The following is a 27,976-nucleotide window of genomic DNA, read 5'->3' as shown; positions in this document are numbered from 1 at the left end:
CATGAAAAGCTGCTGATTCCCAGTTCATCGCCGTTCTGCCAGCATGTGCCACAGAGGATCCGTACCGTCACGGTCAGTGCACAGGTGTGAGTGAATGAGCGAGCTAGACACCCGGCGATCTCGATCGCAAACCCGGGATCAATCATGCAGCATGCTGGTACAACAGTAGGATTTGATGTGGTGTCCGGCGTGGACTCCGTACCTGTCGTCCCTCGTCCGCGCCCTGTGGATCCCATCTCTGACAGCCACTCCTGTTTTTTCCTATAGCCCTGGTGGCTGGCAGCTAAGCTTGGAGCTTGTGCTTGTCCATTCTCAAGGCCATACATGAGGAGCTTGGAGCTTCCAACATCTCCTTCCCTTCCTCTCCAACCTCTCACACATGCTAATTGCTATTGCTGCCGCTATATAGATAGGCCAGGCAGCTAGCTAGGAGACATCAGCTCATCATACTCGCAACACGAAGGCCACCACTGTTTCAGCTGCCTCCTGAGCTTGCTCTTCCTGACCCCAATAGCCATTCTTGAGATCTGCTTCATCACCAGCCACCAGGAGAGGAGAGCGCAAAGGGCATCTACTCTGCATTTCTTGATCTGATCCAAGTGAGAGCAACCTGTAAGTTCTGCCGCCTCTTCTCTTCCTTGTTTTGTACCCTTCTCTCTGCCATCTGTATGAGCCGTTTGGTTTTGTTCCTTTCCAATTAAATCGGTTGGTATGTTCTATGTGCCAAAAGCTAAATTTTGGCTTATGTTGAATGTCTCGGTTAGAGCTATTACTTCTTTTCTTTGAAATGATATCTGCCTTCATGGGGATTCTCTTCACTGTTATGCATACCCCGAGCAACCTCCATGGCTCCATTGTTCCTTCTAGTTCTTGATTTTTTTTTTCATGTTCTTGGGCTGCCCAATTGGTGGAATATACCCTCACCCGTTAGCCTGTATGAATATTCAATTTAATAGCTTCTTAGGAGGCCCCATGTGGTTAATTGACATATATTATGTCCAGATCCAAATGATAGTCTAAATCCTTTGACTCCCAATTGATTATTCATGTTTTGGGCAAGATTAAAAAATTGATGTCACAGGATCTTGTGTACTTAACCCGTTAACCAACTTCACACTGATTGAGAGTCTCTCGCTAACTTCCTGTCTTACTGGTGGTGGGGAATTGTAAACTGAATGCATGCTTGTTTACCAGTCTCGAGATTGGGATCCTCTGACTTCAGGGGTTAAAGTCAGAGGAGCACAGTGCTGTAACTTCACGCCATCTGATTTGTATGGCCCAGATTCTCTGGTACTTCTTAGCCCAGTACAAGTTCCTCTTTTTTATTTTTAACAAGAAACCAATTCAAGTTTTGACTAGTGCAGATCAATGTTCATCCATGATCTCAGAAAAAGAAATAAGATGTAAGTAAACTCATGTAAAAACAGGTGTTTAGTAGATTTAATAAGCTTATCCAGAAAGAATAGTATGAGCATGTCATCTTCTCCATGTACAACTGTAACCGAGTAAAATTTTCCACACAGGACAATACAAAAATTTGACTGTGTGTGGAAGCTTCCTGAGGTTCCAAGGGGGAATAAGGCAGGGGATGAGTACAACCAAGGTGAAGAAACGTGTGGGGAAGTATGAGCTTGGTCGAATCATAGGCGAAGGCACATTTGCAAAGGTCAGGTTTGCGAAGGACACTGAAACCGGCGAACCGGTAGCCATCAAAATCCTGGATAAAGAGAAGGTTCTCAAGCATAAGATGGTTGAGCAGGTCAGTGTCGAATAGACACTTTGAATTATTGCAGCATTCTAATGTTTGGTGATATTTCACATCTAGTAGATTATGGTTCCTTCCTTCAGATTCTCTCCCCCCTTTAGTGTCTTCACTTTTAAATGGCCAATGAGCTTGCAACTTTGTTCAGAGTTTCAATTAGTAATGTTGCTGACGGGAAAAATTAATTGGTCGAATGCAGATTAAGCGAGAAATTTCGACGATGAAGTTGATTAAGCATCCTAATGTTGTCCGCATATATGAGGTAATAAAAAAAACTCATTATTCCTTTGTTGACATTCCAGTAGGTCATAGAAAGTTGTTGATCAGAAAAGATACAAGTCAGAAATTTTGGACGTGATCATTTAGCATGCCTATTTTCTTTTCGTTAGGGGCAATTGCTGATCTTTGACAAATCAATGTCTTCATTAATCTTCAGGTGATGGGAAGTAAAACAAAGATCTACATTGTGTTGGAGTATGCAACCGGCGGCGAACTCTTTGACACAATTGTAAGTGATATGCTACATTGTCCATTCCAATATATGTACTCTCTGTTATGCCCACCACCTTACTGTTTCAGTGTCCACAAAGTTCAATCTATTGTTGAAAAATTTTCATTAATGGGTAATCTTTTTAATCCTCATTATAGGTTAACCATGGCCGAATGAGGGAAGATGAGGCAAGGAGATACTTCCAACAATTAATCAACACAGTTGATTATTGTCATAGCAGGGGTGTGTACCACCGGGATCTAAAAGTGAGCACATTTTCTTTACCGGTTTTTTTCTGTCATTAAGATCTCTATTTCAGAATCTAAACTACAACACTTGCAGCCAGAAAATTTACTTCTTGATTCATACGGAAATCTGAAGGTCTCTGACTTTGGGCTAAGCGCACTATCTCAGCAAATCAAGGTAATGACTTGTTGCTTTATGCCTCTAAGTTACTAACGGGTACTTGAGTACCGACTGGTTAAAAATTAACACTTGTGCATTACCTCCTTGATATTTGAAAACTTTCATGGCCCTCAACATGTTTTTAAGTATCTTCCTTGTGTCATTTTCTTGTTCAGGATGATGGATTGCTGCACACAACTTGTGGGACTCCAAACTATGTTGCACCAGAGGTAATGCTAGAAAACTGTATAAATTGAACCCATAATTAATTTTATTGCAGTTACTATATCATTAGTAATATGATGATTTGAATATTTCAACCACCTTCGTTACAGGTCCTTGAAGATCAAGGCTATGATGGTGCAATGGCTGATTTGTGGTCATGTGGAGTTATCCTGTTTGTTCTGCTAGCAGGGTATTTGCCTTTTGAGGACTCTAATCTTATGACGTTGTATAAGAAAGTGAGCATTGCATGGCTTTTTAGATCACTGCTGTTGTCTTGCTTATTCATGCTTGTTTGACTTTATCCTGCTATTCCTGACAGATATCAAATGCAGAATTTACATTTCCACCTTGGACGTCTTTTCCTGCCAAGAGGTTGTTAACAAGAATCCTTGATCCAAATCCAATGACGGTATGCCAGAGCACAAGAGCTACTTGAACAAAAATACTACGAAAACAAAAATTCTTCAGATAATTGAATAGAGCGGATCCGTACTCATCATGCAATGTATCCTCTAGTAGGCTCGGAAATCATGATGTCACTGATATTCATCCACCAAATGATATTTCCATAGATACAGCGGTTGTTGAGTAACTCAGGTTAACACTCATTTTAGAAGTTCCTAATGTACTTACTAGTACGGACCAAGTCACTGATAGATGTAGTTCAGTTTGCTTTTACAAAAGTTTAGAAGCACCCATCTCTTCGTTTTCCTACACACAAAAATATGCATAATTTCAAAATGAAACCCTTTGTGTGTGGAAGAGTTAAAACTGGATTGTGGTACATCATAAGGATGTGCTGACTGCTGAGTCTGTTTCAAGAAGAATGAACCTTCGTAATTCTATCTTGCTCCATAACATTAGGGTCATGTTTTGATAAACCATGGCAGAGAATAACAATCCCAGAAATACTAGAGGATGAGTGGTTCAAAAAGGGCTACAAGCGCCCGGAGTTTGACGAAAAATATGACACAACATTGGATGATGTGGATGCTGTCTTCAATGATTCAGAAGTGAGTAAATGGTGCATTTCTATTTTTCTACCTCACGCAGAATGTCATGGAATCTACTTTCCAACTAATTTTACTACTGTTGTTTGACCTCATTCAGGAGCACCATGTGACAGAAAAGAAAGAAGAAGAACCAGTAGCTCTGAACGCGTTTGAACTGATTTCAATGTCAGCAGGCCTAAATCTTGGAAACTTATTTGACTCAGAGCAGGTACGGGATGTTCCTGATTCCTCTCTAGTAACCTAGAACATTGAAACTGCAATGTGTGATAGCTTAAGTCATCATGATTTTCTGAGGATATTACCTCATGGATATGCACTTGAATTTATTTTGAAATCAGCTAATGTAGGTCAAGTCAGTTACACAATTATAATTCATGTCACAAGCTAATAGTTCCATATGCCTATGTGATTCGAACATCGGTTCTGAAAATTTTACAATTTTTTTTCAAAGTTGGGATTTTCTATTAAATATATACTTATCATGTTTCTACGATTTTATTCTTCTATACTTTCTAGTTTAACTATTAATCACTGTATTTGCAGGAATTCAAAAGAGAAACAAGGTTCACATCAAAGTGTCCACCCAAAGAAATTGTCCGCAAGATTGAGGAAGCTGCAAAACCTCTAGGATTTGATGTTCAGAAGAAAAATTACAAGGTTCCTCCCCACAACTCTATAATAACTTATTGTTTGAATATTTTTTTTAAGGTCTGACTTCTCCAATGTATACAAACTTTAAATAGATCTTTCTGTATGATGAAGTTATCTTTTATTTTGTGACCAGTTGAGGCTCGAAAAGGTAAAAGCAGGGAGGAAGGGCAACCTCAATGTTGCTACTGAGGTAATGCAGGGAAAAAAAACCTGAACTGCAATCTGCTTTAAGTAAACTTGTTCTGCCTAACTTTTATTATGCATTTTCATCCAGATACTGCAAGTTGCACCCTCTCTTCATATGGTAGAAGTCCGAAAAGCAAAAGGTGACACTCTGGAATTTCACAAGGTAACTACCATACATGCAAAGATCATGCCAATAAAAGAAGCATATGTATTCATGGACTATGATTAAGAAGCTGAGTCATTAGCTTCCGATCACCAGTAGTTTGGATTCACTAAATTACTGAATTTTGTAATTTTTGTTTTGTTCTTCTAGCACCTTTTCCTTGAACAATATATACTTAAATGTGTACCTGTAATTTTCTGCAGTTCTACAAGAACCTTTCCAAGACCTTGAAGGACGTTGTCTGGAAATCCGACGATCTGCAGATGCAACCTGCTTCTTAGCAGAACCTCCGGAAAGGAAGGATGGCAAACTTTTTGAGTCCCATTCTTCCAACTTCCAAGTATATTCCATTTTCATAGTCTGGACCAGCGAAATGTGCTCGATCGTCCTCCACCATTGTTGTAAATTGCATTTTGAGAGATTGCATTGCTTTCTGTAGTTGCAGCGAAGCTCATTCAGTAGGTTTTGTGAGTATGTGAGTTCTGTAAATCCATATGCCTATGAGTCATGTTGAAACTTTACTAAAAAAATCATGTTGAAACATTCTGAATCTGCGAAATGTCGCCAAGTATGCTCTTGCTACCTTGCACCATTATCCAGTACAGAACCAGAAGTTCAGAAGAGCTTAAGCTATTTCTTTTCCATGTACATTCTGAATCATGCAGCTATTTACTCGCTTTGCTTGTTACATTTCTCCGGCTGCCAACTACAAGTTAAGGTGGCTGGGTGAGTTTCAGAGGATTGCACAGCAGCTGTTGCTCCGGTGAGAGTGAGATCCGTGACTCCCCTCGTCGTCCATCATATGCTGCCTTCGTCTGCACATTCATACAAGAACAGCATATGGTATCAGATACTCAGATTCAGATCAAAGTCATGCATTGTTTCAGATCAAGTTTGATGCATGGGTGCACTGTTACTGGCTTAATGCTATTACGTTACTGAACTTTCAAGACCCAATGCAATGCAAGTATGCGTATGGGCAAATATACATTCATGGAGTACCGTTGTCTAACTTGGCGGCTGATTTTCAAGATCCGAAACGCAAGAAGTCAGCGACAGGCGATATCTGTTTTTCAGGAGCAGCGGTACCGGCGTTTTCGCTGACGAAACTCAATCCTAATCGATTAAGTAGAAGCAACCACCTATCGATACCCAATGATTATATTACAATCCTAGGATGCGGTAATAATCTAATCTAATCTACAGGGCAATTGAGAAGAACGTGACGAATGCATTGCAAGAAAGTAAAAAAGAAATGCCAAGATCGAAGAAGCTTGGGGCTGAGAAGTTGCGCCTAACGCAGTTGGTCAGAGTGTGTTGTTGCACTCGTGCCATCCGCGTTCGAGGCCTGCTCGACACCGGTTCTCACTAATTTCACAGTAGAATCTCTCTTACTGTATTTCCCAAAAAAAAAGCTTGGGGCTGACTCACTTTGCCATATGACCTTTGCGAACTCGGTGTGGTTGATCTGGCCGTCGGCCTCGCGGAGCATCTCGGCCAGCTCGTCATCGGAGAGGCGCTCGCCGAGGTTCTCCAGGACGTGGCGGAGCTGGTCGCGGGAGATGAAGCCGCGCGGAAGGCCTCGCGGAGTTCGTCGTCGGCGCCAGAGTCGCGCATCTTGCGGGTGAGGAACTCGTGGAAGTCGATGGCGCCGCTGCCGTCGGCGTCCACCTCATCGACCATGTCCTGCAGCTCCACCTCCGTGGGGCTCTGCCCCAGCGAACGCATCACCCTCCCGAGCTTCTTGGTCGTGATCGTCCCTGCCATGTTCTTTGCATCAATCGATTGCTGCATTTGCATGCATGCATGCGCGCGCAATTCATTGACGAACAATGCAATGGCGAAGCGCAAGGTACTGTCGCCATCTTTGTCGAAGAGGCTGAAGGCCTCTCGGAACTTATTCTTGCTCGTGTTGTTGGCTAAAATACTTGCTCACGTACCTAGATTGCGTGTACTACTTATCGCGTTTCTTTGGAGTTTGGCATTAAGGTATGTTTGACAGAGCTTAAACTCTAAGAAGTCTTGAAGGAGTTCATCTATAGCCTCAATTTTTTTTTAAACTCGAGCTATAGGCAAATTGACGGTATTTAATTAAACCGCATTATTTTTATTTGAACTAAAAATAGAAGTCTAAACTGACGCTTCAGTTCTGGGGTGTTCAGAGGAGCAAACAGCTAGTGCTCGTCAACGAGTTTTTCATGTCAAAGCGAACCTAACTTTCCGTGAAATTTAACCAAAACAAAAGAGCTCCTAACAGTTCCAATCCTCTGCTATTGCTTAGAAGTTAGTAGAAAGGATATGTGCCTAGCTTATATTTAATTTCCTCCAAAGTGAGCACACATGCAGCAGCATTCACAAATGGGTGGCTGCAGAATTTTCAGAAACGAACAAAACCTGCATCAAATCGCCGACCACGCTGTGCAAAGACTGACCTTCCAGTCTTGCAGCTTGTGCTCGTACCAGTGAGCCATATATAATCACAATTCACAGCCATGAGGTGCTGCTACACCTGCAACAGTTTCGATTATTGGTTTCACAAACATTTTGCTGTTGACTAGCATCTCACAATTGGCTGCAGTCGATAAAGAAGTTAATGATAATTAATAAAAGAAAAATTGCCCTTCTAGCTCAGCACCAACACCAACTAGGCTGCTAGCTGTGAAGCAAACAGTTTTGGTCACAATTTTTGCTTCAACACCAGATTTTCATGCCAGGCCAACATCCAGCAGAATTACCAGGAACAAAAAATGGCATTTTGATCAAGGAGAGTATTTAGCAAACCGAGCAGAACTACCATCCAGGCCGTGCATATTAAATCTTATCACTATATTGCACAGAATGTCAGTCGATCAAAATTTTATGACCATCATCCTTTATGAACACAAATGACAGCAAAACTGGGATACACACTACTGGATACATAAATCTGAAAAGTAGTTTGATGGTGCTACCTTAAACATCTATGGCTCAGCAGACGGAATGGTTGTATCAATGTTGCTAGGCTCAGCAGCTGGAATGGTTGTATCGATGTTGCTAGGCATCAACACATTGAAGCCGTCACATGCCGTTGATATGATCATCCCAGGTATCTGTGGGTGCCAGTGCAATTCCTTCAAATCTTTCTGGCCCTGCTCATACAAACAGTTAAAGTCAAGTATTTGCCTCTTTACAAGCAACAAAACTGTCTAGGAAAAATGATACAGCCACAAAAGATGAAGGCACAAATCGGTTAATTTCCAATACCAGAATAAGAAAATGAGAGAAATAATGTGATAATACTACCTGATGAACAAAGAGAAGTTGTGGGGGCAAATCTTCAGGTGCATTTGCCTGCTCTTTCATCTTCGCTCTGAACTCGGCCTCCTCTTCTTTATCTTTTTCCAATGAAAGATCCCAAATTCTGAATGCAGACAATTCAGGAAGGGTGTCAGCAAATACTAGGCAAACATTTCAACAATTCATTGCATCTAAAACATGAATGAGCTAAGGTAAGGAGGGAGACTTACGTGAGTTGATGGTCTTCAGATGTTACAGCCAATGTTGATGCTTCATGTGGACTCCACTCAATAGATGTAATTGCTTTCTTGTGGTACTCAAAATGCGCTACCAAGGAGTCCTCCTACCAGTACAATAGAGAGCATAAGGGAAAAAGATTCGATGCAAATATAATCATTCACAAGCGATACTAAAAAATGCACAAGCAAAATTATTATTTACCGAATATGTTACGAGAAAAAAGGGTAATATGACATGGATAATAGTCAGCTGCACTGATTTTTGCACAAAGACACAATTTATACACTACCAGCACTAAAACAATATCTACTGTGGCATCTCTTAACTTGAAAAAACTAGTAGCATACGCAAACCTAACTATTTTCATCCATGAGAAGGTTTACTGATTACATCGATACAGACAAACAGAAGCTGAACTTAGAACAAATCATAAAAACACAGATTGAGGAAAATGCAATTGAAGTGGCTAGCGTATGAAAGTCACAGGCGTAGAAAATTGTGCTCTATCAAGATGGAGTACCTTGATTAATCTAAGATCACGAATTGAGAAACTGCCATCATCACATCCCGAAGCTATCATGCAGCTAGCAAGCCTGAGAATGAAAGTAAAAACATGCACAAAACATTATGCTTTATGCAGCAGAGGTTATAGTACTCATAAAATTGATAGAGTTCTCCACTGGATATACCTATTCCATGAGATAACATTCACATCAGCATTGTGAGCCTTAATAGAAATACAAGGTTTCTTCCCTGTACGTATATCCCATATTAATATTGTACCATCCACTGAACAAGAGGCAAATATGTCGGCTTCCGTGGGGCTCCACTGCAAGGATATAGTTCTCACAGTTGAGACAATCATGTTCAAGGAAACATACAAATAGATATATGATACATCGTTCAGTGTCATGCCTGTAGATCTTCAACACTTGCAGAGTGTCCAACAAATGGATTTGCATCTACGTTCCAGTTGTTCGAAGTCGGCTCCCACAGGTGAATGCACTTATTGCAGTCACCTACGTAGATAAAGCATTACATTAATCCATGCAAATGTCTATATACCAAATTAAATGATATGGATGATTTTTTGACATGGAATAGAGGGAACCACACGATACATTAAGTTCTCAACACGGAAACACTTTAAACATCACAGCAGATGACAAACATTGTGAAATGGATAAGATCAGACACACCAGAAACAAGTCTTCCAGTAACAAGTGGACTCCAATCAATTGCATAGCCCTCATCTTTATGGCCACTAAATACTTTCACAGGTAAGAGCTTGAGGATTGTGTCGTCTTCTTTGTGCGCAAGTGTCTCTGACTCTGCTAATGAATTAAGGAACTTACTCAAATCCCACACCTGCGTATTTAGCAATAGAATGCACAGTTAGTTATCCACAAAGAAGTAGTCAGTGTGGTGCATTCTGTTCCTGGACAAAGGTTTTCAAAAGGAAATAAAATGCATAAAATATACTTTCTGTTACAGGGCAAATAGGAAAGGGGATTGATGTATAGGTTAGAGTGAGAAGACCATCACAGCAAATAAAAAGAAATGTGAGGGAAGAAATGAATTACCTGAACATGACCAGTATCTCCCAATGTAGCACATAGATGCGGTTTTTGAGTCATTGAGCGTATCCGATTTACACACCCCGCATGAGCCACCTTTTTTAGCTGGTACATTCATATATAGCAACAGAACACATCACAAGCTATGTATCAAAGGAGCTTGCTGCATTGTGAAATATATTTTTTTATGGCAAGGTCTTGAGTAAGAACATACATGTACAATGGGCTTAGTATCTTCATTAATTTCTTCATCTTCTTCATCACTGCTGCTGTCACTATCCATATCACTGTCACCATCAACTGCTGAAGCTGGTATAGGTTCCCGCTTCTTCCCGTTTATGTTGGAAAGCTTGAAAATGCCGATATAATTCCATGAAGCCTTCTCAGCCTGAAGAAACAAAAAGTTTAGCTCTTAAATCCTAATTCAGAGACAAACTAAAGTTTCTAGTCATGAATAGATTATTTGCAATTCCATGAATCTCATGTCAATCTTTCAAGCTCAGTATCCAGCGTAAGATCAATTCATTTAAGAAAATTGTTGAATTTTGTGCTTACATTACTCTTGTAATAATCCATGTTAGAGTTCACTCGCAATCCATCACAATTTCTGGCAAAAATCATGATATAAATGCAAGCAAACGGGCACTAACATTAAGTTTCTGCCATGTTTTGATCTCAGAATCAGGAACAGCATGATTTTCAATCTAAAACAACTTAATAAGAACAATAATAAAATTGGCAACATCACAGCACATTCCCATGAGATTTTCTGCAAAAACAAAATGAAAAAACATAGAAGAATAGGAAACAACAGTACAAAATTAATATACCCATTGAAATTTTATTTTAGAAAACCAAAGAGTAACCATATGGCAGACATGAAGAGCAATTCAAGTTTTGCTGGTAACAATGTCTAGGTTCTGAAGGGGTAAAGAGAAACACAACCTGGGTTCCAGCAACGCCATACAATGTATGTGGGAACCCTGACCGGACAAGTCCAAGTTGATCACGCACAACATCGAAACTGCAATCGCAGGTACATTCGTTGAAACAGACCATATATTGGCCTCAAATTAGGACATGAACAATGCTCTACGTGCATAAATTTCACCTCAAGCAAGGCCAGCCAATGCTAAATCCTCGGAGATAATTGTAAGCCTCAGGATCAAACTGGAGCTCCTCCCCATCTTCCAGTGAATCTACACCCGGTTGCCAGACCTGAAAAGAACCACTAGTTAAGCCTAACTGGCACACAAAATCGATACGAATCTGTTACCGAAAGTTCGTAAGAACGGATAAAAACATTTTTTTTTAAGCAAAAGATGATTCATTTAGGAGCCAATCGATGAGTAAACACCACTATTTCGGCTGTATGACAAAAGGAAAATCAGATTGATTATTCCTCCCTCACCTTAGCCGGGCCAGACGCAACAGCAGGATTAGATGACGACGGGGCTTCACCATTCTTCAGCCAGAAATACAGCAAAAAATTAGCAAAGTGAAGCAAAGAACATACTGAAGAGACCACGACGAAGAAGAACTCCAGGAACAATATCTGGCACCTTGGTCATCTTCTTGGATTTGGCCTTCTTGGCCCTCTTGATGGTGCGACCCATCAACGGAAGAACGCAACCCACCAAGTTTTGCTTCGGTGAAGGGAGAGCGGCGAGCAGTTTGGCAGACTAGTAGGGGCGTCGCTGAGGTGGAGCTGCGGCTGCGAGGAAGAAGGTGAATTGGCGGCTGCCCTGCCGCAGGGTTTCGGCAGCTTCCCCTCCGAGGTTGGCCGGGCCGAGAGGCGCAGGGTGGGCCGCTATTGTACAGATTACAGAGTTACAGCACATTATAGCCCATAAAACTTGGTCGAAATAAATTGTAGCCCATAAAACAGAGTGGACTATAATGGGGCGCTCCATATCATTTTGTATTCTTCTAAACTTGAGAATACCCTACAAAATTTTTTGCAACTTTTGTACTTCAATCACAAAGAGGTGCAGATGTAAGCAGAATTTTGAAGTGGCATGGCATGATCCAGGGGCGGATTCAAGAGGCTTCGGGGAGGATTTCTGTCGCTTCACGGCCAATGGAGACTTCAGAGCCCTTAACAATTTTTTTTAGCATGGATGAGGCAGATGGAGAAGAAGAGGAAGATGAGCGGAAGAAAGAAAAAGAGGGAGAAAGAAAGAAAGGTGGATGAGCCTTTTCTTCCTAACTCCTCTGCATTCACGACTGGTATAATCAAATTAGTACATATGTATATCCGTATCCACACGTAATTCAAATTTCAGAACACACGCACAGGACTGTGTTACCCGGACACTCGTGTCCAAAATTTTTGCCGAGTCGGACACTCACGTATCCGTGTCAGATTCCGACACCCGTGTCGGATTCCAAGTGGTATTTAACGTGTTCCAATTTTTTTTACCGAATCGGACGTCTCGACATGAGTTGGACTCCGACACCCGTTCTCATGTTCATGTAACACAGGCACAGGATCGCAAATATTCAGGGCGGCCGGTTCGTACTCCTGCCAGAGGAAGGGCGCGTCGGCATTGGCGTCGCTGCAGTAGAGGCAGGACGTCCACCGCCACGTCGGCGGACGTCTCGTGAGCATGAGGAGCGATTAAGATGAAAGTCAATCTGGCAAGGAAGGTCACGGTGTGTATGAGCGCCACATTTAGGAACCCTTCTTGTTTGACTCCTAGTCCAAATGTTTGCAAACCCTCGAAATTGTGTTGCTGGCATCTATATTTTAAAGTGCAGTGATGCAGTTGATAAGCTGTGGTATGAATGCAGGTAATCATCAACTATATATATGCTGTTGCTACAACAGGATCCACAGATGTTTGAATCACATATGCATTGTATGCAGAACTTCAGACATGGCAACAGAACGTTGTTCAACTTTAAATGTATGCACAAAGGTTGGACATTTTCCTTCGTTGGATTCTATAGCCAAAACCCCTTTTTGCTTACTTTATCATGAACTAGCAGATGGAAAATCAACTGTTAGCCAACTTCTGGATGTTGTAGTTCTAAAAATTCTGTAGCTGTACCATTATAATCAATGTAAATTTATCAAGGAAGCTGCCTCTATGCTCTCCAAAGCAAACTGTACACAATATTAAAGCAATGTAAATTTTGATTTATTGTCAGGTTGAGTCCATTCGAAATAGTCAATTTTATCATCCCGGAAATGAAGGCAATCTCTGTCTTCCTAAGCTTGTTCTGAGAATGTTTCTCAGAGAACATAATCTAGAGACAATTTTCCTAAAAAGACAACTGGTATCAAAAAGACAATTTGCCAGAAACAGCAACTAACCTATATCTGTTAAGAGACACCCCAACAGGGATAACTACCGCTCTTCATTCCCGCCGTTTCCTCTCTACCCTTCTAACTCCAAAAAACCATTTTTTTAGAATTTTTTTTAACCAAAACCATCTCCAAACCAAGCAAAAATTTCTGTGTCTGGCTCGCCCCAGATCTCTCGTCGTCCAAGTCTGTTGATGTCTGTGGCTGCCTGCCCTCCGTCGGAGCAGGCAGCACGCGTTCCACGCAGCCATGGGCCATTGCTGCTCCAAGGTCGCCAGGCAGGGCGCCGCCGCAGACACGGGTCCAGCAGCGCCCCCGACGGCAGAGGCGCCGAGCCGCGGCACGTCGGCGAACAATGGCCTGCGGCCGTCGTCTGCGGCACCCTCCAAACCAGCCTCGCCAACCGCCAAGGCCAGCAGCAACAAGCCGGCGGGGCCCGTCGGCACGGTGCTGGGGCGGCCCATGGAGGACGTGCGCGCGACGTACTCGGTGGGCAAGGAGCTCGGGCGCGGGCAGTTCGGCGTGACGCACCTGTGCACGCACAAGGCGACGGGGGAGAAGCTGGCGTGCAAGACGATCGCGAAGCGGAAGCTGGCGAGCAAGGAGGACGCGGAGGACGTGCGGCGCGAGGTGCAGATCATGCACCACCTCTCCGGCCAGCCCAACGTGGTGGACCTCAGGGGCGCCTACGAGGACAAGCACAACGTGCACCTCGTCATGGAGCTCTGCGTCGGCGGTGAGCTCTTCGACCGCATCATCGCCAAGGGCCAGTACACGGAGCGCGCCGCCGCGTCGCTGCTGCGCACCATCGTGCAGATCGTGCACACCTGCCACTCCATGGGGGTGATGCACCGCGACATCAAGCCGGAGAACTTCCTGCTGCTCAGCAAGGACGAGGACGCGCCGCTCAAGGCCACCGACTTCGGGCTCTCCGTCTTCTTCAAGGAAGGCGAGGTGTTCAGGGACATCGTCGGCAGCGCATACTACATCGCGCCGGAGGTGCTCAAGAGGAAGTACGGGCCCGAGGCCGACATCTGGAGCGTTGGCGTGATGCTCTACATCTTCCTAGCCGGCGTGCCTCCCTTCTGGGCAGGTATGTATATGCACATTCTGCGAGAAAGATCGAGCATTTCTGCACCTCCCAAATGGTTTCTGAACTGTACCGTTGACAGAGAACGAGAATGGCATCTTCACCGCGATCCTGCGTGGGCAGATTGATCTTGCGAGCGATCCATGGCCCAACATTTCATCAGGAGCCAAGGATCTTGTCAAGAAGATGCTGAACATCAACCCCAAGGAGCGGCTTACTGCGTTCCAGGTTCTCAGTAAGTACGAAAGTCCCTAGATATTGTTCTCATCATATTATTCATTAGTAGCTCATATGAATATATCATCAATGTGGCATTGACATAACAAATTGGCACGAATTTGAACATGTAGATCACCCGTGGATCAAAGAAGATGGAGATGCACCTGATACGCCACTTGACAATGTCGTTCTCAACAGGCTCAAGCAGTTCAGGGCCATGAACCAGTTCAAGAAAGCAGCATTAAGAGTACATATTTGGCAAGTATTCCACATATCTAATTGCTGAAGAACAGCTTACCAATTAAACTTTAATGCTGTCCTGGACCTAATGTAAGATCATAGCTGGGTGCCTATCCGAAGAGGAAATCACCGGGCTGAAGGAGATGTTTAAGAACATCGACAAAGATAACAGCGGGACCATTACGCTTGAAGAGCTCAAGAACAGGTTGGCAAAGCAAGGAACCAAGCTGTCTGACAATGAAATTCAGCAACTGATGGAAGCAGTGAGTTTTCTCTTCTGAGCACCTCTAAGAACATGGTTCTATTCAAGATGACAATTTAAGCTGACATGATCCCTTTAAACCTTCTATATAATTTCAGGCTGATGCTGATGGTAATGGGTTGATTGACTACGACGAGTTCGTCACCGCAACAGTGCACATGAACAAACTGGATAGGGAGGAGCACCTTTACACAGCATTCCAGTATTTCGACAAGGACAACAGTGGGTAAGTTAAGCATCAAAATTAACACAGCTGTGACACCCGAGTTTTGGACTTGGAATATTGTGGGGGAATGCAAATTTATTTCATTATCTCACAGGTACATTACAAAAGAAGAGCTTGAGCAAGCCTTGAAGGAGCAAGGATTGTATGATGCCGATGAAATCAAGGAGGTCATCTCAGATGCCGACTCGGACAATGTAAGGGACATATATTATGCAAATTTAATTGATATAATACAGAAACAATGTGATATAGCATACGAACTACAGTATCATCAACATTGTTCATGTTAAGGGGGAAAATTTATACAGAAATAGGATTCAATAGACCAAAATGATTAATTGTTCCTCGTATTGATGGTATATGTTTTTTGGTTTGTTAAATCAAGTGAAACTGAAATTACTTTTGCACGCGTAGGACGGGAGGATAGATTATTCAGAGTTTGTGGCGATGATGAGGAAAGGGACAGCTGGTGCTGAGCCATCGAACCACAAGAAGAGGCGAGACCTAGTCCTATAATGAAGCAGCAAGTATGTGATGTGTACAGCTTTCAAACAAGCAAATTTGCACAAATGTACACAAATGCAACGGAGTAACTTCTGCAATTTAGTTCATGGATGGCTGTGTACATTGTGCTATTGATTGTGGGGGATTGGAATGCAGTACATACTTAAGAACTGACGGAGCCATGGATGAGTCAGTGATGCGTGTTTTAACCCTCTTGTTCACTCATATAGCTAGAGATGGAAGCGGTTCCTGGGACGTAGGGGTGACTCGTCACTGACACGTGGGTCAGCGATGCGTGTTTTAACCCTCTTGTTCACTCATATAGCTAGAGATGGAAGCGGTTCCTGGGACGTAGGGGTGACTCATCACTGACACGTGGGATCCACTGAGAGTTGGCACACGTGTCTGAGATCTCCTTCCGCTACAGATGGTATGTTTAAGGGGATCCTGAAGGTACTGATCACTCTGGAAGACCTGAAGCCAACAGACGACCAAACCAGTTTCAGACTAGAGGGCAAATCTGCAAATGCAATGCTTGCATCTTCGTTGACACCACAAGAAGCGCAATGGTCTTCGTTGACACCACAAGAAGCGCAATGCTTACAAGGCCCTTTTGTAGATATAATATACAAGCACTAGAAACGAGTATATGCCTGCAGAAATCAAGCAAACACTACGACATTCGTCAGTGAATTTTTATTCTCACAGTGTATATCGTCAGCGTCTGTTTGTATCATCAGTGGCCACCAGCTGCCAAAGTGCCAAGTAGATGACGTAGGGGCTGTTTCTTCTCCATCTTACAAGCTGTATCGTCAGCGACGTGCCGGTACAACCCAGTAAAACAACAGCAGGGTCCCAATAGCGAGGTCACGAGCATCGCAAGTTGCTTACTAGCAAGTGTTACACGTTAAGCAACGAAAATAGTTCATCTTTATGGTTTACAATTACAGAACGCGTACAGCCCATGGCCAGTACCCACAAACTTTTTTTTTTTTGCGGAGATTGATCAGGCAAACAAAAGGCCCAACCTATGAAAGGGGTAAGAAACAAAACTTTCTTTCTACCCTCATGCTATCATACTTGATGGCAATCCTAATAATCGATTGATCAACTCTCATGTGGACTCTTCTAACTCTTCTCCAAATCGATCCAGCCTTGACACCTCTGCATCATAATCACGGATCAGAGTATGGTTGACTGAACCATCATCTTCGCTCGCATGGATTTGCCGCCCACCAAACCTGCAAAGTAAGCAATGAATCTCTTTTGTTGTTAGTACATATCAATCCAGGAGAACAAGATAATTGCTCAACATTCTTTTATAGTTAAATCTTCTTTGGGTAGATGAGTAAACATGCACAACTCCAATAATTACTCGCATTTTCATTCAGATGACAAAATTTTCCTTACATTTCAGGGTACTTAGTGAGGCATTTGACATACTGAAGGCTTGTGAGGGGGAACAAAGGGGAATATGCGTGTTTTGAAACCTACCATCTTCCATTCATCTTCTCTATGCATTTGGCACCATCTTTCCGGTCTTTGAATTTCACCAATATGACACCCTGTGGATGATTTTCACAAATCTGCATGCACAAAGCCAGAAATATGTCAATTTAACAACAGCGGTTTGGTGGAAAACAGAGAAGGATACAATAGGACAATTCGGTGATTTATGGCTGATCCATGCCAATCTGGCTTGATTCTGGAGAATTTCTTTGTATAAAGTATGCATCTCATCATTATAATAAAATGATGAAAAGTTTGTTTTCGAAAGCAATTGGTAGAATCTGTTTTCCAGACAAGTTCAATTTTTGGTTGGTGGGAAAAGCTCCATATCTGGGCGTAGGTGTTCAGAGTGCTTTATGAAAACCCTATGATTACAGACAAGGTGGAATCAATCATTACCTTCACATTATCCACTGGGCCAAACTTGATGCATTCCTCTCTAACATCTGCCTCAAGCTCAGGAAGAAGTTCTTCATCAGCCTGCAAGGTCAGGATATTCTTGGTTAGTGCAATAAAAATGAAAAGAAAGTTGCTATGAAGCATGAACCTCGGGAGAGCAAATCTGAAATGACCTAATGTGCAATCAAGTACAGGTAAACCCAGTCTCAGATCAAAAGAGCACATATTTAGGGAGGCATCAAGCATATATCAGCTACTTACTCTCAACTCAGCAGGAGTGAACATGTGCCGTAAAATTACTGTAGTAGGAATCATCACCTTCTTATCATCATGCCCACCTAATTAGAAGAAATTATTAACAAAACAAATGAAGTTAAAATCAAACTTTGTCTGAAGACTAGGGTTTATTCTCCTATGCTCCCTCAGTTAAGAAAAGCGTGTGCATCCTACAATGAATACTGTCAAATCATTTTAACTTGGCCCACATTATCTTTAGAGTATTTAATTCAGCCATGTAAAAATAATATGGGTAGATTTTGTACAACCTAAATCTATCCATGAGTTAACACTACAACAAACAAATCATATATTTGAATCAACTATAATTAAAATAACTACCAAAAAACCAAGATTGAGATTACCCCATCCAAGCATTTTGTCTTCAACCTTCTTGGTCTTCCGTTTCTTTTGCTTATCTGCTTTCTTTGCAATGAAAGCATCACCTGAAACACATATGATAGCATCAGTAACAATTTTTGTAGCTGATGGCACATAGAATATTTGGTATTGATAGAATCATGAAATAATACCTTTCTGCTCAAATTTGGCCGGACTTACGGACATCAGAGTCTTACCACCAGGACGGAATGACGACCCATCCAACAATTGAACTGCTAAAGCTACAGAAGGCTCCTGGATCATCGAGAAGAAAAGGCACATGAAAAGAAATGCATAGTGAGTCCAAATAATCTGAGCAGTTTAACAAGGAGATACCTTGAGAAATGTCACCAAGGCATCACCCTTTTTCCTGCCAGTTTCCTTGTCAGTATAGATCTTCACCCGAGGTTTTTTAGTCTCTGGGTCCTGTATTATCAATTATCAACATTTACAGGTGTCCAATGCTTTAAAGTTCAGGGAAGAAATATAAATACCACATCACAGCCATATGTTTCCAAAACATATTATGAATAAGAGAAACAACAATAGCTACTCAAAATAAATTAAATGTCAAATAAATATGGTAATAGTTTTTCAGCTTAATTAAGGCACCAGTAGCATCTCAACAAATTAATATTACATCCATCTAAGATAACATATGGGCAGATGTGCCAATATCTAATCCCTCCAGTCCAAAAAAAGTGTCGTCTTGGGTTGCGTGCAGCCAACTGTTTTAAACTTTGGCTACAAATTACTTTTTATGTATTGAGTTTGGATACTTGAAAATGACACGGGTAGATTTGTCTCAAAAAATACTTTCATAGTATACTTTTGCTATGTTTTTATCAATATATTACAACAAAAAGTAGTAGTTGAAGTTATATTTTGGGGACCGTGTCGATGTCAAAAACGACACTTATTTCGGACTGGAGGAAGTAATATCTATCATAATGCATGCTGCAAGTTTGGACAGCTGAAATTTGCTAAGTGCTCGATTTGACAGTGAAATATATAATTGCTGAGTTGAACAGATTGCAAAAATGAACAGCCCTGCCATGAAGAAAGATAAAAAGATTCTGATAAGTCAAACTACAAAGTTTTTTTTTTTTTTTTGCCAGTATGCCAATTAGTTACATTCTCAGATGGCAACTATATATTAGTCTAAGTACTGACAAAACCAAGTCTTTTCACAGGTGAGAAAAATGAAACCATGATCAAGAGTGAATAAGACAGGCCACAACAATTGTGTCTCTGAAACACTGCATATTAAAAGCATACCTCCTTTATTATTCCACACTTGGAAAATACCTCCACAATCTGCAAAAGAAATCCAGCATCAGAAGTTCACAACCAAGCATTTTTAGAATAACCAACTAATTAATAAAGTGTTAAATTGTCATTCAACAATATGATCTCCCCAAGAGATAAATGAAATGTGGCTACAGAATTAGTTGATACAAGTAAATTACCTCCTCCACGGTGACATCATCAGGCAAACCAGTTACATAGACATGTGTGTTGACTTTGAGTTCAAACCAACTGTCTGGAGGTTTGTTAGCTTCCTACCACAGAAGTCCAACAGGTTAGCAGAAGACTAGAAGTAACCTGTGCACACTTATCAAGAACTCCCAGAATGACTTGGAAACTATACCTTTTTTTCAGCTGGCTTCTCAGAAGATTTCCGCTTCTTTTCTCCTCTCTTTTCTGCTTTATCTGATTCTTTGTTTTTGTTTTTGGCCGGAGTGTTGATTTCTTCTAATGCGGGCGGACCAGGGATATCTGGTGCCTGAAATATTTCTTCCTCAAGTGCAAAAGTCATCTCTTCAACAGCATAACCTTCCTTTTTACCAGATACATCATTCTATAAAGGCACACGAAAAATTGGAATAATTGAAAATTATAACAAGTGGGTATATTAAACAAGATGAAGAAGGGGGAGTTTTTGTATTCAAAGGAATAAAAGCTGAACGGATATATAATGAAATAATTGCAATGTATATATAATTATTGCCAACATAAAGCAGTATGAGAAAGTAAGGAATACTAAGTGGAGTAGTGGACTAGCAAGTAAACCATGATTTATACCGGTATTTGCTGGAACAAAACATAGTTGCTTTTTCCTTGAAATAAAACTTATACACAACATGAAAACTAATTAGCACACAGCTGTCTTGAGCAAACTAGGCACAGCAAGAAGGATTATGGTGAGGGGAAAGAAACTGATGAAAAAATAAGCTCTAAAGTAAAGATACGTCGATTCAGATGATTAGATGAGTTTCTCACGTTCTCTAAGGTTGCTAATATGAAATGTAAGATTTTTTTTCTAGAAAATTGGCTTCAGTCCTGAAGGTTATCAGGCCTGTTGTTTCAGAAACATAGCTTGAAATCTTGCACCAGCACAGGTAGCTAAAGAAAAATATAAAGAATGATTAATTAAACAGTAAAGACAAACATAGGGCTCAGTTCAACTAAATCTCTCTTGAACCCTATTTGAGTGAGAAGACTAAAGATGTTCCAAGCATTAATTCCCAAACTAGTACAATCCTTCAAAAAACAATAGTCTCACAAGAATTTCTGAGTCTATTAAAGAATGGTTGGTACTTTCCATTGGTCGGTCCTTTGTTACTACGTAACTAGAAGTACATATAAATTGACCGAATGACATATACTAACACGAGTTTTCATCTAATGATGATTCATGATTTTTCATAAGAAAGTACATAACATCTCAAGCTCTAAACTAAGGAGAATGTCTTGCACCTCAATAGTGATAAGTAAAGAAAGTACTACCTGATACAAGTAGGCAGCATATCTAAACCTAGCAATGGCAAAGATAGATTAACAGTACTTACTTGAGGAACCCATGCCCTCAGAGTACGGTCCCATTTGTAAATGGTGCCATCATCATCCGTAAATTCTTCCTCGCCATCTGGTGGGGTTGCTGGCCGTTCATCAAGCTCTTGGGTTACATCACCATCTTCAGCACTGCCTTTCAAGGCCTCCACCTCTGTCTCGGCTTCTATAACCTCCTTCTGAAACTTCTCAAAATCATCTTCAACATCTGGGGCAGCTGCACACAAATCAAAAGAATGAGATAGTAGAACCTTACAGAATTTTCTTTAATGGTGCAGTACAAGGCGAAAACATTAACCTTGTTGAGGTTGATCCTTTGTTGCGACTCCAGAGTGTAACTCTGGGATCGATGAGAGTGGAATCCATTCCGTCCTCCCTTGTGCCCAGAGCATTGTGCCCTCGTTGAGGTACCCGTTTGCGAAATGTTCTGCGAAGGGAGCAATTTTTCTTTTATTTTCAATATTCGTTTTTGGGAAATAGGGAGCAAAATTCTTCAAGTTCAAAAGCGTGGAAACGAAACATTCTCCGCGAGATTATCTACACACTAATACTCAGAAAACAAGAATCTAAATAAGAAAGAAGCTAAATTCAGCAACGCAAGCGATCACGCAACAGACAACCAACTCCGCCTCATGGACGAAACCCTAAATCCGACCTCACCTCACCGAGAAAACTCAAACTGCAATGCGCTAAATTGTTAGGAGGGAGGGGGGAAGGGTCACCTCTCAGCTCCGCGAGCGCGTAGGGGCCCACGCTCTCCTGGTTCGGTCCGAGCACGTACCAGCCCACCTCGCCGGCGGCCGCGGCGCTGGTATCCATGGACCTCCAAGCCAGCAGAGATGGGGGAGCGGAAGCGGGTGGGTATTGAGGGCAGGCAGGGGACGCTAGTTCACGGAATAGAGTGCCGCCGGCGGGGTAGGAACTAGGAAGGCAGAGGCGGCTGGCCGGAGAGGCGCGCACACCGCGGCCGCGGCGGGAGGAGGGAGAGGGGCCGCAAGCGGAAGAACGGAGAAGACTGGCGAATGGAGTCAAAGAGAAGAATCTGGACGACTGAGATAGCCCGCAGGCCCGCGATCCAACGGTATTGCGGCAGGGGTTCATTCCTTGCCATCCCACTCCTATTTGTTTTTATTTTTTCTTTTTTTTACCGGTTTGTTTTCTTTTTCAAATCCGCTTAGAAAAATCTATATTTCTATAGTATAAAATATAAGTTGATTTTCATATCATCTCTTCTCATGCTTTCTTCTCATGCATACTTTTGTATTCACCCTTGTCCTCTAGCCCATTTATCTCGTTACCGGCTGCAGATATAAAACACATCTTACTAATAAAAATAAATAATGAAATTAGGAGGGAAATTAGTAGATAATCTCCTTATTTTCTTTTTTAATTTCATATAAAATCAAACTACAGTATCGGTCCTGACATATTCGTTTTGCAGCACTCGTATGGCACATCATATCTTTATACCTTGAGTTTGTGTTTGATGTTATTGTGTTAAATATTTGTATTATCGTTATAACGTATAGATACTTAGCTAGTATAAATACTGAGATTTTTTGCTTCTGAAAGTATTTTTTATTGGAATTACTCTATGGCATTCAAATTCGATAAATCCATGTGTGTTTTCCAACCAAAAAAAAAAGAATATAAATCTATACGTGCACTTTTTCAGTATGCCTTACCAGTTGGACAGGTTTTTAATTTAACGTATTAGGTGAAATAAATTAGAATGATTATGTGCATTAAGTACAAGGACGAAATGGTTAAAAATGTCTCTGTCCGGTCAACTTCTGTAGACAATGTTCATGTCCGTATTTAAGCCCTGTTTGATTCCGATTATAGATTCAGGCTAAAAACAAAAGCAAAATTCCAGCTGTATTACAAAATCTTATAATTCATAAGGTAGTGAGAAAAAGTTTCTGCACATAATCTAAATTGTGACAATCCATTGCAAAAACAAATAGAGTCATATCATAGCGCTCAAACTGCATTTATATTCGCATTTGCTGAAACAACGCAAATACGCTTAGACTATGCCCGACATATATTCGATCTGTTTTCAGCCCTATAGACGACTGATCTCACAGCAATTTGTATACATCAGAAAATGCGTGGTTTTGTACAATCGTTGCTGTGCACAGCTTCTGATCAGCAATGGCAACATATACAAATATGTTATTGCTTCACTGTATATGTTGCGTACACATTGTACACGAAATCTTAAACTACGAGGCGCTAGCTTTGTCACATCCCTCAATACTTCCCCAATGGTAGCCCTGGACTTGGCTGGTCTCCTTACGATCTAGATGGTGCTGATATCAACCTTGCTCTTCACGATTTGGAACGCAGGGGTAACCCAGCTGCCACAGTTGCACTGTATTCCTGACCAGTTGAAGTATCCCAAACGTGCTCCGCAATGGATGCATGATAGCTTCCCCTCCAAAGCACCATCTTCTACTGCTAGATATGAACAAAGGCGCAAGTGAAACTATGTAGGGATAGTGAAAATAAAAAGGCAGGACCTACAACATTTGCTCTACTAAACCCAAATAATGTAAGCAGGTGTACATTTGCTGTAAACGTCAAGTATATATGAAGGTATCAGTTCTAAGCTCACCTAATCATTTAACACACAAGTATATATGAAGGTATCAGTTCTAAGCTCACCTAATCATTTAACACACAAGTATTTAACACACCAAGAATCACAAGGGATTCAGTGGGGCAGCATATGACATCTATGTAACTCTTAACGATTTATGATACTTTTATTTACTAATGCAGGCACCTAATACAATATTCATAAAATCTTAAAATGGCTACCAGCTGAAATATGGACCATTGCAGTGTCTGTTAGTTCCAAATCCCTAATGAAACATGCGCAACATAACCCAAGCATAAACCGACCATATGCGCATAACTTGTATGAATTTTTCTTTGTGTACTTGCAGATGCAAATAGGTCATGACCCATCTGAAGTCACTCTCCAAGAAGAAGATTATAACATCAGCCTACCTGCAGTCATCCACTTCAGAGGCTCGACAAATAAAGACGAGCAATCTTGTTCTTTGTTGTATGGACGATCACTCTTCCTTCGGTTCCAGTCAAAGCAAGATTCACCCTCACCAGGAACATGACTTACAACATTGTCCTGCACAGCAATAATTCTCCTGCATTTCCTGCAGCGGTAAGCTGTTTTATGTTGTTCCTCCTTTGAAGGATCTTGACAAGAGCCAGATTGTGGATAAAGGCCAGGGTCATCTTTAAACATATAGCTGCCTATTTTCTCCCCAAATTTGTACGATTGACCTGCAAGAGCATACATTAATCGAATCTCGTCCTCCCACGAGGGCATCCTTCCCTTTCCGGTTTGCACACTTCTACACTTACAAAAATAGCGAAAAAAATGTGTATGTGTACATCTTATTGAAGTATGTACGTCTGCAAAATTTAGTATAAAAATATATATGTACATGTACTATACCAAAAGGACAAATTTTTCTTTCCAAATATGGACTGAATTTTTGTCTTTTCCGTACAGTACACATGCATACACATTTCTGTACCAAAATTTGCAGGCATGCATACTTCAACAAGATGTGCATGTACCCAATTTTTCGTGATTTTTGGAAGAGTACAAGTGCGGTAACCATTAAGGGGAGGATGTCCTCACGGGAGAACAAGATAGTTTCCCGAGGAAAAGGCTAGGTTACTGCATGCATGTTTGTTCAAATAAACTGAAATTAAGAATTTACTTGAATTAAATAGAGAATAGCTGTTTAAATATGGTAAACATTCGCATAGTAGATGTGAAGGAATGGCAATGTTTGTGAGACTGAAGCAAACATAAACCTAAAGGACCTAATGCGGTCAAAATTCACATGATAAAAAATGCAGAAAGGGAACCCCTGCTTCGAATTGAAAGGGATTACTAATGATCAATTCTATCAGATGAAACAATAGTATTGTACTATTGTTGAATACACCAAACTTCTACAAGATCAAAACTGCCCAATTGATAATTTGACTAATTTGTGAAAAAAATAAAAATGGTGACACACATTTAAACTTATTTCAGGTGCAGCTGCGATACTAACCATACATCACTTCAAATGGATACAAAAGCGCTCGAGGGAATATGTTAGTCACAAGGCATTATCAAGGAAAAAACGTTTGAACACTCTAGACCATGAATCAGTGATCTATTCTCCTTAATCAACTTATACGGTACAGAAAAATATCCTTTCCTTGTGGAAATATAAAAAAAACTGATTGTACATTAAACAACCAATTAGCCACCTATGAATTTCACGAGGAAGTAAGATATTTCATGATTTGCAGTGTCAGCTAGATTCCTTTTGAAAGCATCAAAGCGTGCATCTGGCCTATTGGCCTATATAAACTATGCCGGAGCCTGCATGGCCAACTAACTGGCACTGTTCTCAGTGATAGTAGTCAAAGAGAGACCCAACAAAGAGAAAATGGAGAAGGCCTATTGACTCAACTTTATGTCAGGACAACTAGTAACCACCAAGTTGGCCAAGATGGATCAAGACTAACCTAATAATTTTAAGCGGAATTGCTTGTACAAAGGACTTGAAGTGTCAACTTTGAAGCCCATTTCTTCAAAGAATTTCAACTGCAGGGTACAGGATATTCAACTAAGCAACAAACACTCTGGGAGTTATATGCTGCAAACAGAACAAAATCGAATCTCACCTGATCAAGAAAACCATCATTCGGGCACGCCAACTCAGAAATTTCCTTCAAAGATTCTAATGCTTCTGGAAGAAAATAATAAGCAAGACATGCCACGTGAGCAATATTCAAGTAGAGTAAATGGAAAATTTACATGCACTCTTCTGACGAAAAGAGATTCAGACCTTCAAGAGATTTCCGCTCTGATCTCATAAGATAAGCAACAATGATGGAAGCACTGCAACAAGTTGTAAAGAAATTCTGAACACATGCATGACAAGTAAAATTGTGTGTGCTAATCAATTACTAAATAGAAATCCTATATGGGTAAGTTAATTCTAATTTGCAATTGTCAACCAGCAGCCTACTCTAAGTGGTTAGTGTCACAAACATTCAGTTTCCTTGTGCGGCCAATTGGTTAAGTCAAAATTGCATCTGTAACAGTTAGATTCTTATCTTTAACAATTAGTAAGAAGGGAAGTTACCTGAAATTACTAATTAGTAAGAAATCAGTGAAATCTGACAGGCGTCTAATTGGTTAAGTCAAAAATCGTATCTTTAACTTCAAATTTATAATGCATTTCGCCTAAAAAATGTATTCCCCCTCCTCGTTCTGCTATGTAACATATAACTTTTGAATGCTTCCAAAAAGCAATACAGTTTGTTCAGGCCAAACCAAATTCCATGGCTAAACATGACGGATGCTTCAGACGCCAGAAGAGTACCTACCTCCTGGAAACCCCGGCAAAGCAATGGACAAGGACACTCCCCACCTCCCTACCCTCGTCGATGAAGTCAAGGCACGGCTCGAGGTGGTCGAGCAGGTCCTCCTCCTCCGTGTCCCGCAGCGGCACGGCCATCCGCGTGATCCGAAGCCCGTCCCCGGTGCGCTCCACCACCCGCATCAGCCGCCCGGGGGGCACCGCGGAGACAGCCGGCGCACCCTCCTCGCCGGATACCACACGGTGGACCTCCTCGGTAGGGATGGCGAGGCCAGGGCGGCAGTCGGTGATGAAGGAGATGGAGGCGGAGCTGACGACGGAGAGGACGTGGGTGAAGTTGGTGGAGGCGGCGGTGGTAAGGGCATCGATGGCGTCGTTAATGTCGCCGAAAAAGAGGCGCTCGCGGACAAGGTGCGGCATGGCGGCGGCGGCGGCGGGACTTGGGAGAAGAGATCGGGAAGTCCGACGGATGGAGGAAGGCACGAAAGAAGTGCTAGCTTTTCTCAAAAGAAAAAACCCTCATATTTTGCAAAAGGACCCCTAATTTGGATAGGGATCATTAATCGCGATCCAAATATTTGCAGAAAACCCCCTTTTTGCTGAAACACCCCTCATGTGGATCCCGATTTTTATTCGCGATTTGTAGAAACCCCCTCATGGAGCTCGCGATTCTTATCTGCGCCCACGCGGCGGACTTCCTCGGCGAGGCCCCGGCAGTAGCAGATGAAGAAGACGGAGGCGGAGATGCCGAAGCAGATGAAGAAGCTGGAATCGGCGGCGTTCGAGGCTGAGGCGGCGGTGAGGGTGGCCATGGCGTCGCCGAGAAAGATGCGCTCGCCGACGAGGCGAAGCATCGATGCACGATGCAGTGGGGCAGGATTTCCAAGCTGCAATTTGTTACGGCGCAGCTCGCGACGATCATATGATTAGTCTGGAGGTAACAAGGTTCAAAAATCCGTTTGAACCCCGAAATAAGAAAGTCAGAGAATTCCGGTATTCGTGATATTCAGAAAATTTGATTAAATTCGGTCGAATTCATTTAGTCAAACTGATTTGATCATGGTAAATACCGAATGAATTGGGCATTTAGTAACTAGACGACTTCACCGATTAATTGCTCTATTTTTCGGTATTCAACCGTATTTCTTCCATTTTGTTTGTGATCAAAAATCACTCGAATTCCATCAAAAACTGTTGTTTTATCGAATTTCAATAAAGTCTAAGAAAACCCATTAAAATAGCTCAATCTTGTAAAATCGATAACTAATTCATCACAGCTTTAAATCAAATGAAACA

At 41.7% G+C, this 27,976-nt stretch overlaps 5 protein-coding genes and 1 pseudogene across 6 annotated transcripts; 2 read left to right on the top strand and 4 right to left on the bottom strand.

The window, feature by feature from the left end:
• Window positions 1-244: 244 nt before the first annotated feature.
• On the top strand, window positions 245-5,487 carry LOC133906316 (CBL-interacting protein kinase 32). Its single transcript, XM_062348184.1, has 15 exons — window positions 245-612; window positions 1,524-1,759; window positions 1,962-2,024; window positions 2,199-2,270; window positions 2,411-2,518; window positions 2,595-2,675; window positions 2,834-2,887; window positions 2,993-3,118; window positions 3,202-3,291; window positions 3,773-3,895; window positions 3,993-4,103; window positions 4,439-4,552; window positions 4,680-4,736; window positions 4,821-4,895; window positions 5,099-5,487. The coding sequence occupies exons 2-15, from the start codon at window positions 1,589-1,591 to the stop codon at window positions 5,174-5,176; spliced, it is 1,323 nt and encodes a 440-aa protein (XP_062204168.1). The 5' UTR covers window positions 245-612; window positions 1,524-1,588; the 3' UTR covers window positions 5,177-5,487.
• Window positions 5,488-5,541: 54 nt separating this feature from the next.
• LOC133906320 (putative calmodulin-like protein 2) lies at window positions 5,542-6,638 on the bottom strand (annotated as a pseudogene).
• Window positions 6,639-7,700: 1,062 nt separating this feature from the next.
• LOC133906315 (protein HEAT STRESS TOLERANT DWD 1-like) lies at window positions 7,701-11,772 on the bottom strand. The gene is made up of 13 exons (XM_062348183.1): window positions 11,551-11,772; window positions 11,400-11,453; window positions 11,100-11,206; window positions 10,934-11,012; window positions 10,203-10,376; window positions 9,995-10,093; window positions 9,611-9,779; window positions 9,327-9,430; window positions 9,101-9,240; window positions 8,932-9,004; window positions 8,402-8,514; window positions 8,178-8,295; window positions 7,701-8,023 (listed from the first exon to the last, which is right to left on the bottom strand). Exons 1-13 carry the CDS (start codon window positions 11,602-11,604, stop codon window positions 7,856-7,858), a joined length of 1,452 nt encoding a protein of 483 aa, XP_062204167.1. The 5' UTR covers window positions 11,605-11,772; the 3' UTR covers window positions 7,701-7,855.
• Window positions 11,773-13,745: 1,973 nt separating this feature from the next.
• LOC133906318 (calcium-dependent protein kinase 25) lies at window positions 13,746-15,851 on the top strand. Its single transcript, XM_062348186.1, has 7 exons — window positions 13,746-14,391; window positions 14,471-14,623; window positions 14,739-14,854; window positions 14,943-15,110; window positions 15,208-15,335; window positions 15,430-15,529; window positions 15,750-15,851. The coding sequence occupies exons 1-7, from the start codon at window positions 13,761-13,763 to the stop codon at window positions 15,849-15,851; spliced, it is 1,398 nt and encodes a 465-aa protein (XP_062204170.1). The 5' UTR covers window positions 13,746-13,760.
• Window positions 15,852-16,711: 860 nt separating this feature from the next.
• Window positions 16,712-22,304, bottom strand: LOC133906404 (splicing factor U2AF-associated protein 2-like). The gene is made up of 13 exons (XM_062348294.1): window positions 21,980-22,304; window positions 21,556-21,684; window positions 21,257-21,474; window positions 20,056-20,265; window positions 19,874-19,966; window positions 19,683-19,721; window positions 18,741-18,830; window positions 18,557-18,659; window positions 18,389-18,469; window positions 18,009-18,085; window positions 17,748-17,828; window positions 17,334-17,425; window positions 16,712-17,080 (listed from the first exon to the last, which is right to left on the bottom strand). Exons 1-13 carry the CDS (start codon window positions 22,074-22,076, stop codon window positions 16,954-16,956), a joined length of 1,437 nt encoding a protein of 478 aa, XP_062204278.1. The 5' UTR covers window positions 22,077-22,304; the 3' UTR covers window positions 16,712-16,953.
• A 904-nt stretch (window positions 22,305-23,208) lies between these two features.
• Window positions 23,209-27,578, bottom strand: LOC133906279 (uncharacterized). 2 transcript variants are annotated; one of them, XM_062348141.1, is made up of 6 exons: window positions 26,688-27,578; window positions 26,144-26,196; window positions 25,980-26,044; window positions 25,821-25,899; window positions 24,276-24,569; window positions 23,209-23,720 (listed from the first exon to the last, which is right to left on the bottom strand). In XM_062348141.1, the coding sequence occupies exons 1-6, from the start codon at window positions 27,098-27,100 to the stop codon at window positions 23,563-23,565; spliced, it is 1,062 nt and encodes a 353-aa protein (XP_062204125.1). In that variant the 5' UTR covers window positions 27,101-27,578; the 3' UTR covers window positions 23,209-23,562. The 2 variants fall into 2 exon arrangements, with proteins under 2 accessions (XP_062204125.1, XP_062204126.1); XM_062348142.1 differs by having other exon boundaries at window positions 23,209-23,717; window positions 26,688-27,572.
• Window positions 27,579-27,976: the final 398 nt, after the last annotated feature.

Source organism: Phragmites australis, chromosome 23 (genome assembly GCF_958298935.1).
Source record: "Phragmites australis chromosome 23, lpPhrAust1.1, whole genome shotgun sequence".
Taxonomy (NCBI): domain Eukaryota; kingdom Viridiplantae; phylum Streptophyta; class Magnoliopsida; order Poales; family Poaceae; genus Phragmites; species Phragmites australis.
The sequence above is the reverse complement of the archived record's forward strand: the minus strand, read 5'-3'. Positions and strand labels throughout refer to the sequence as shown.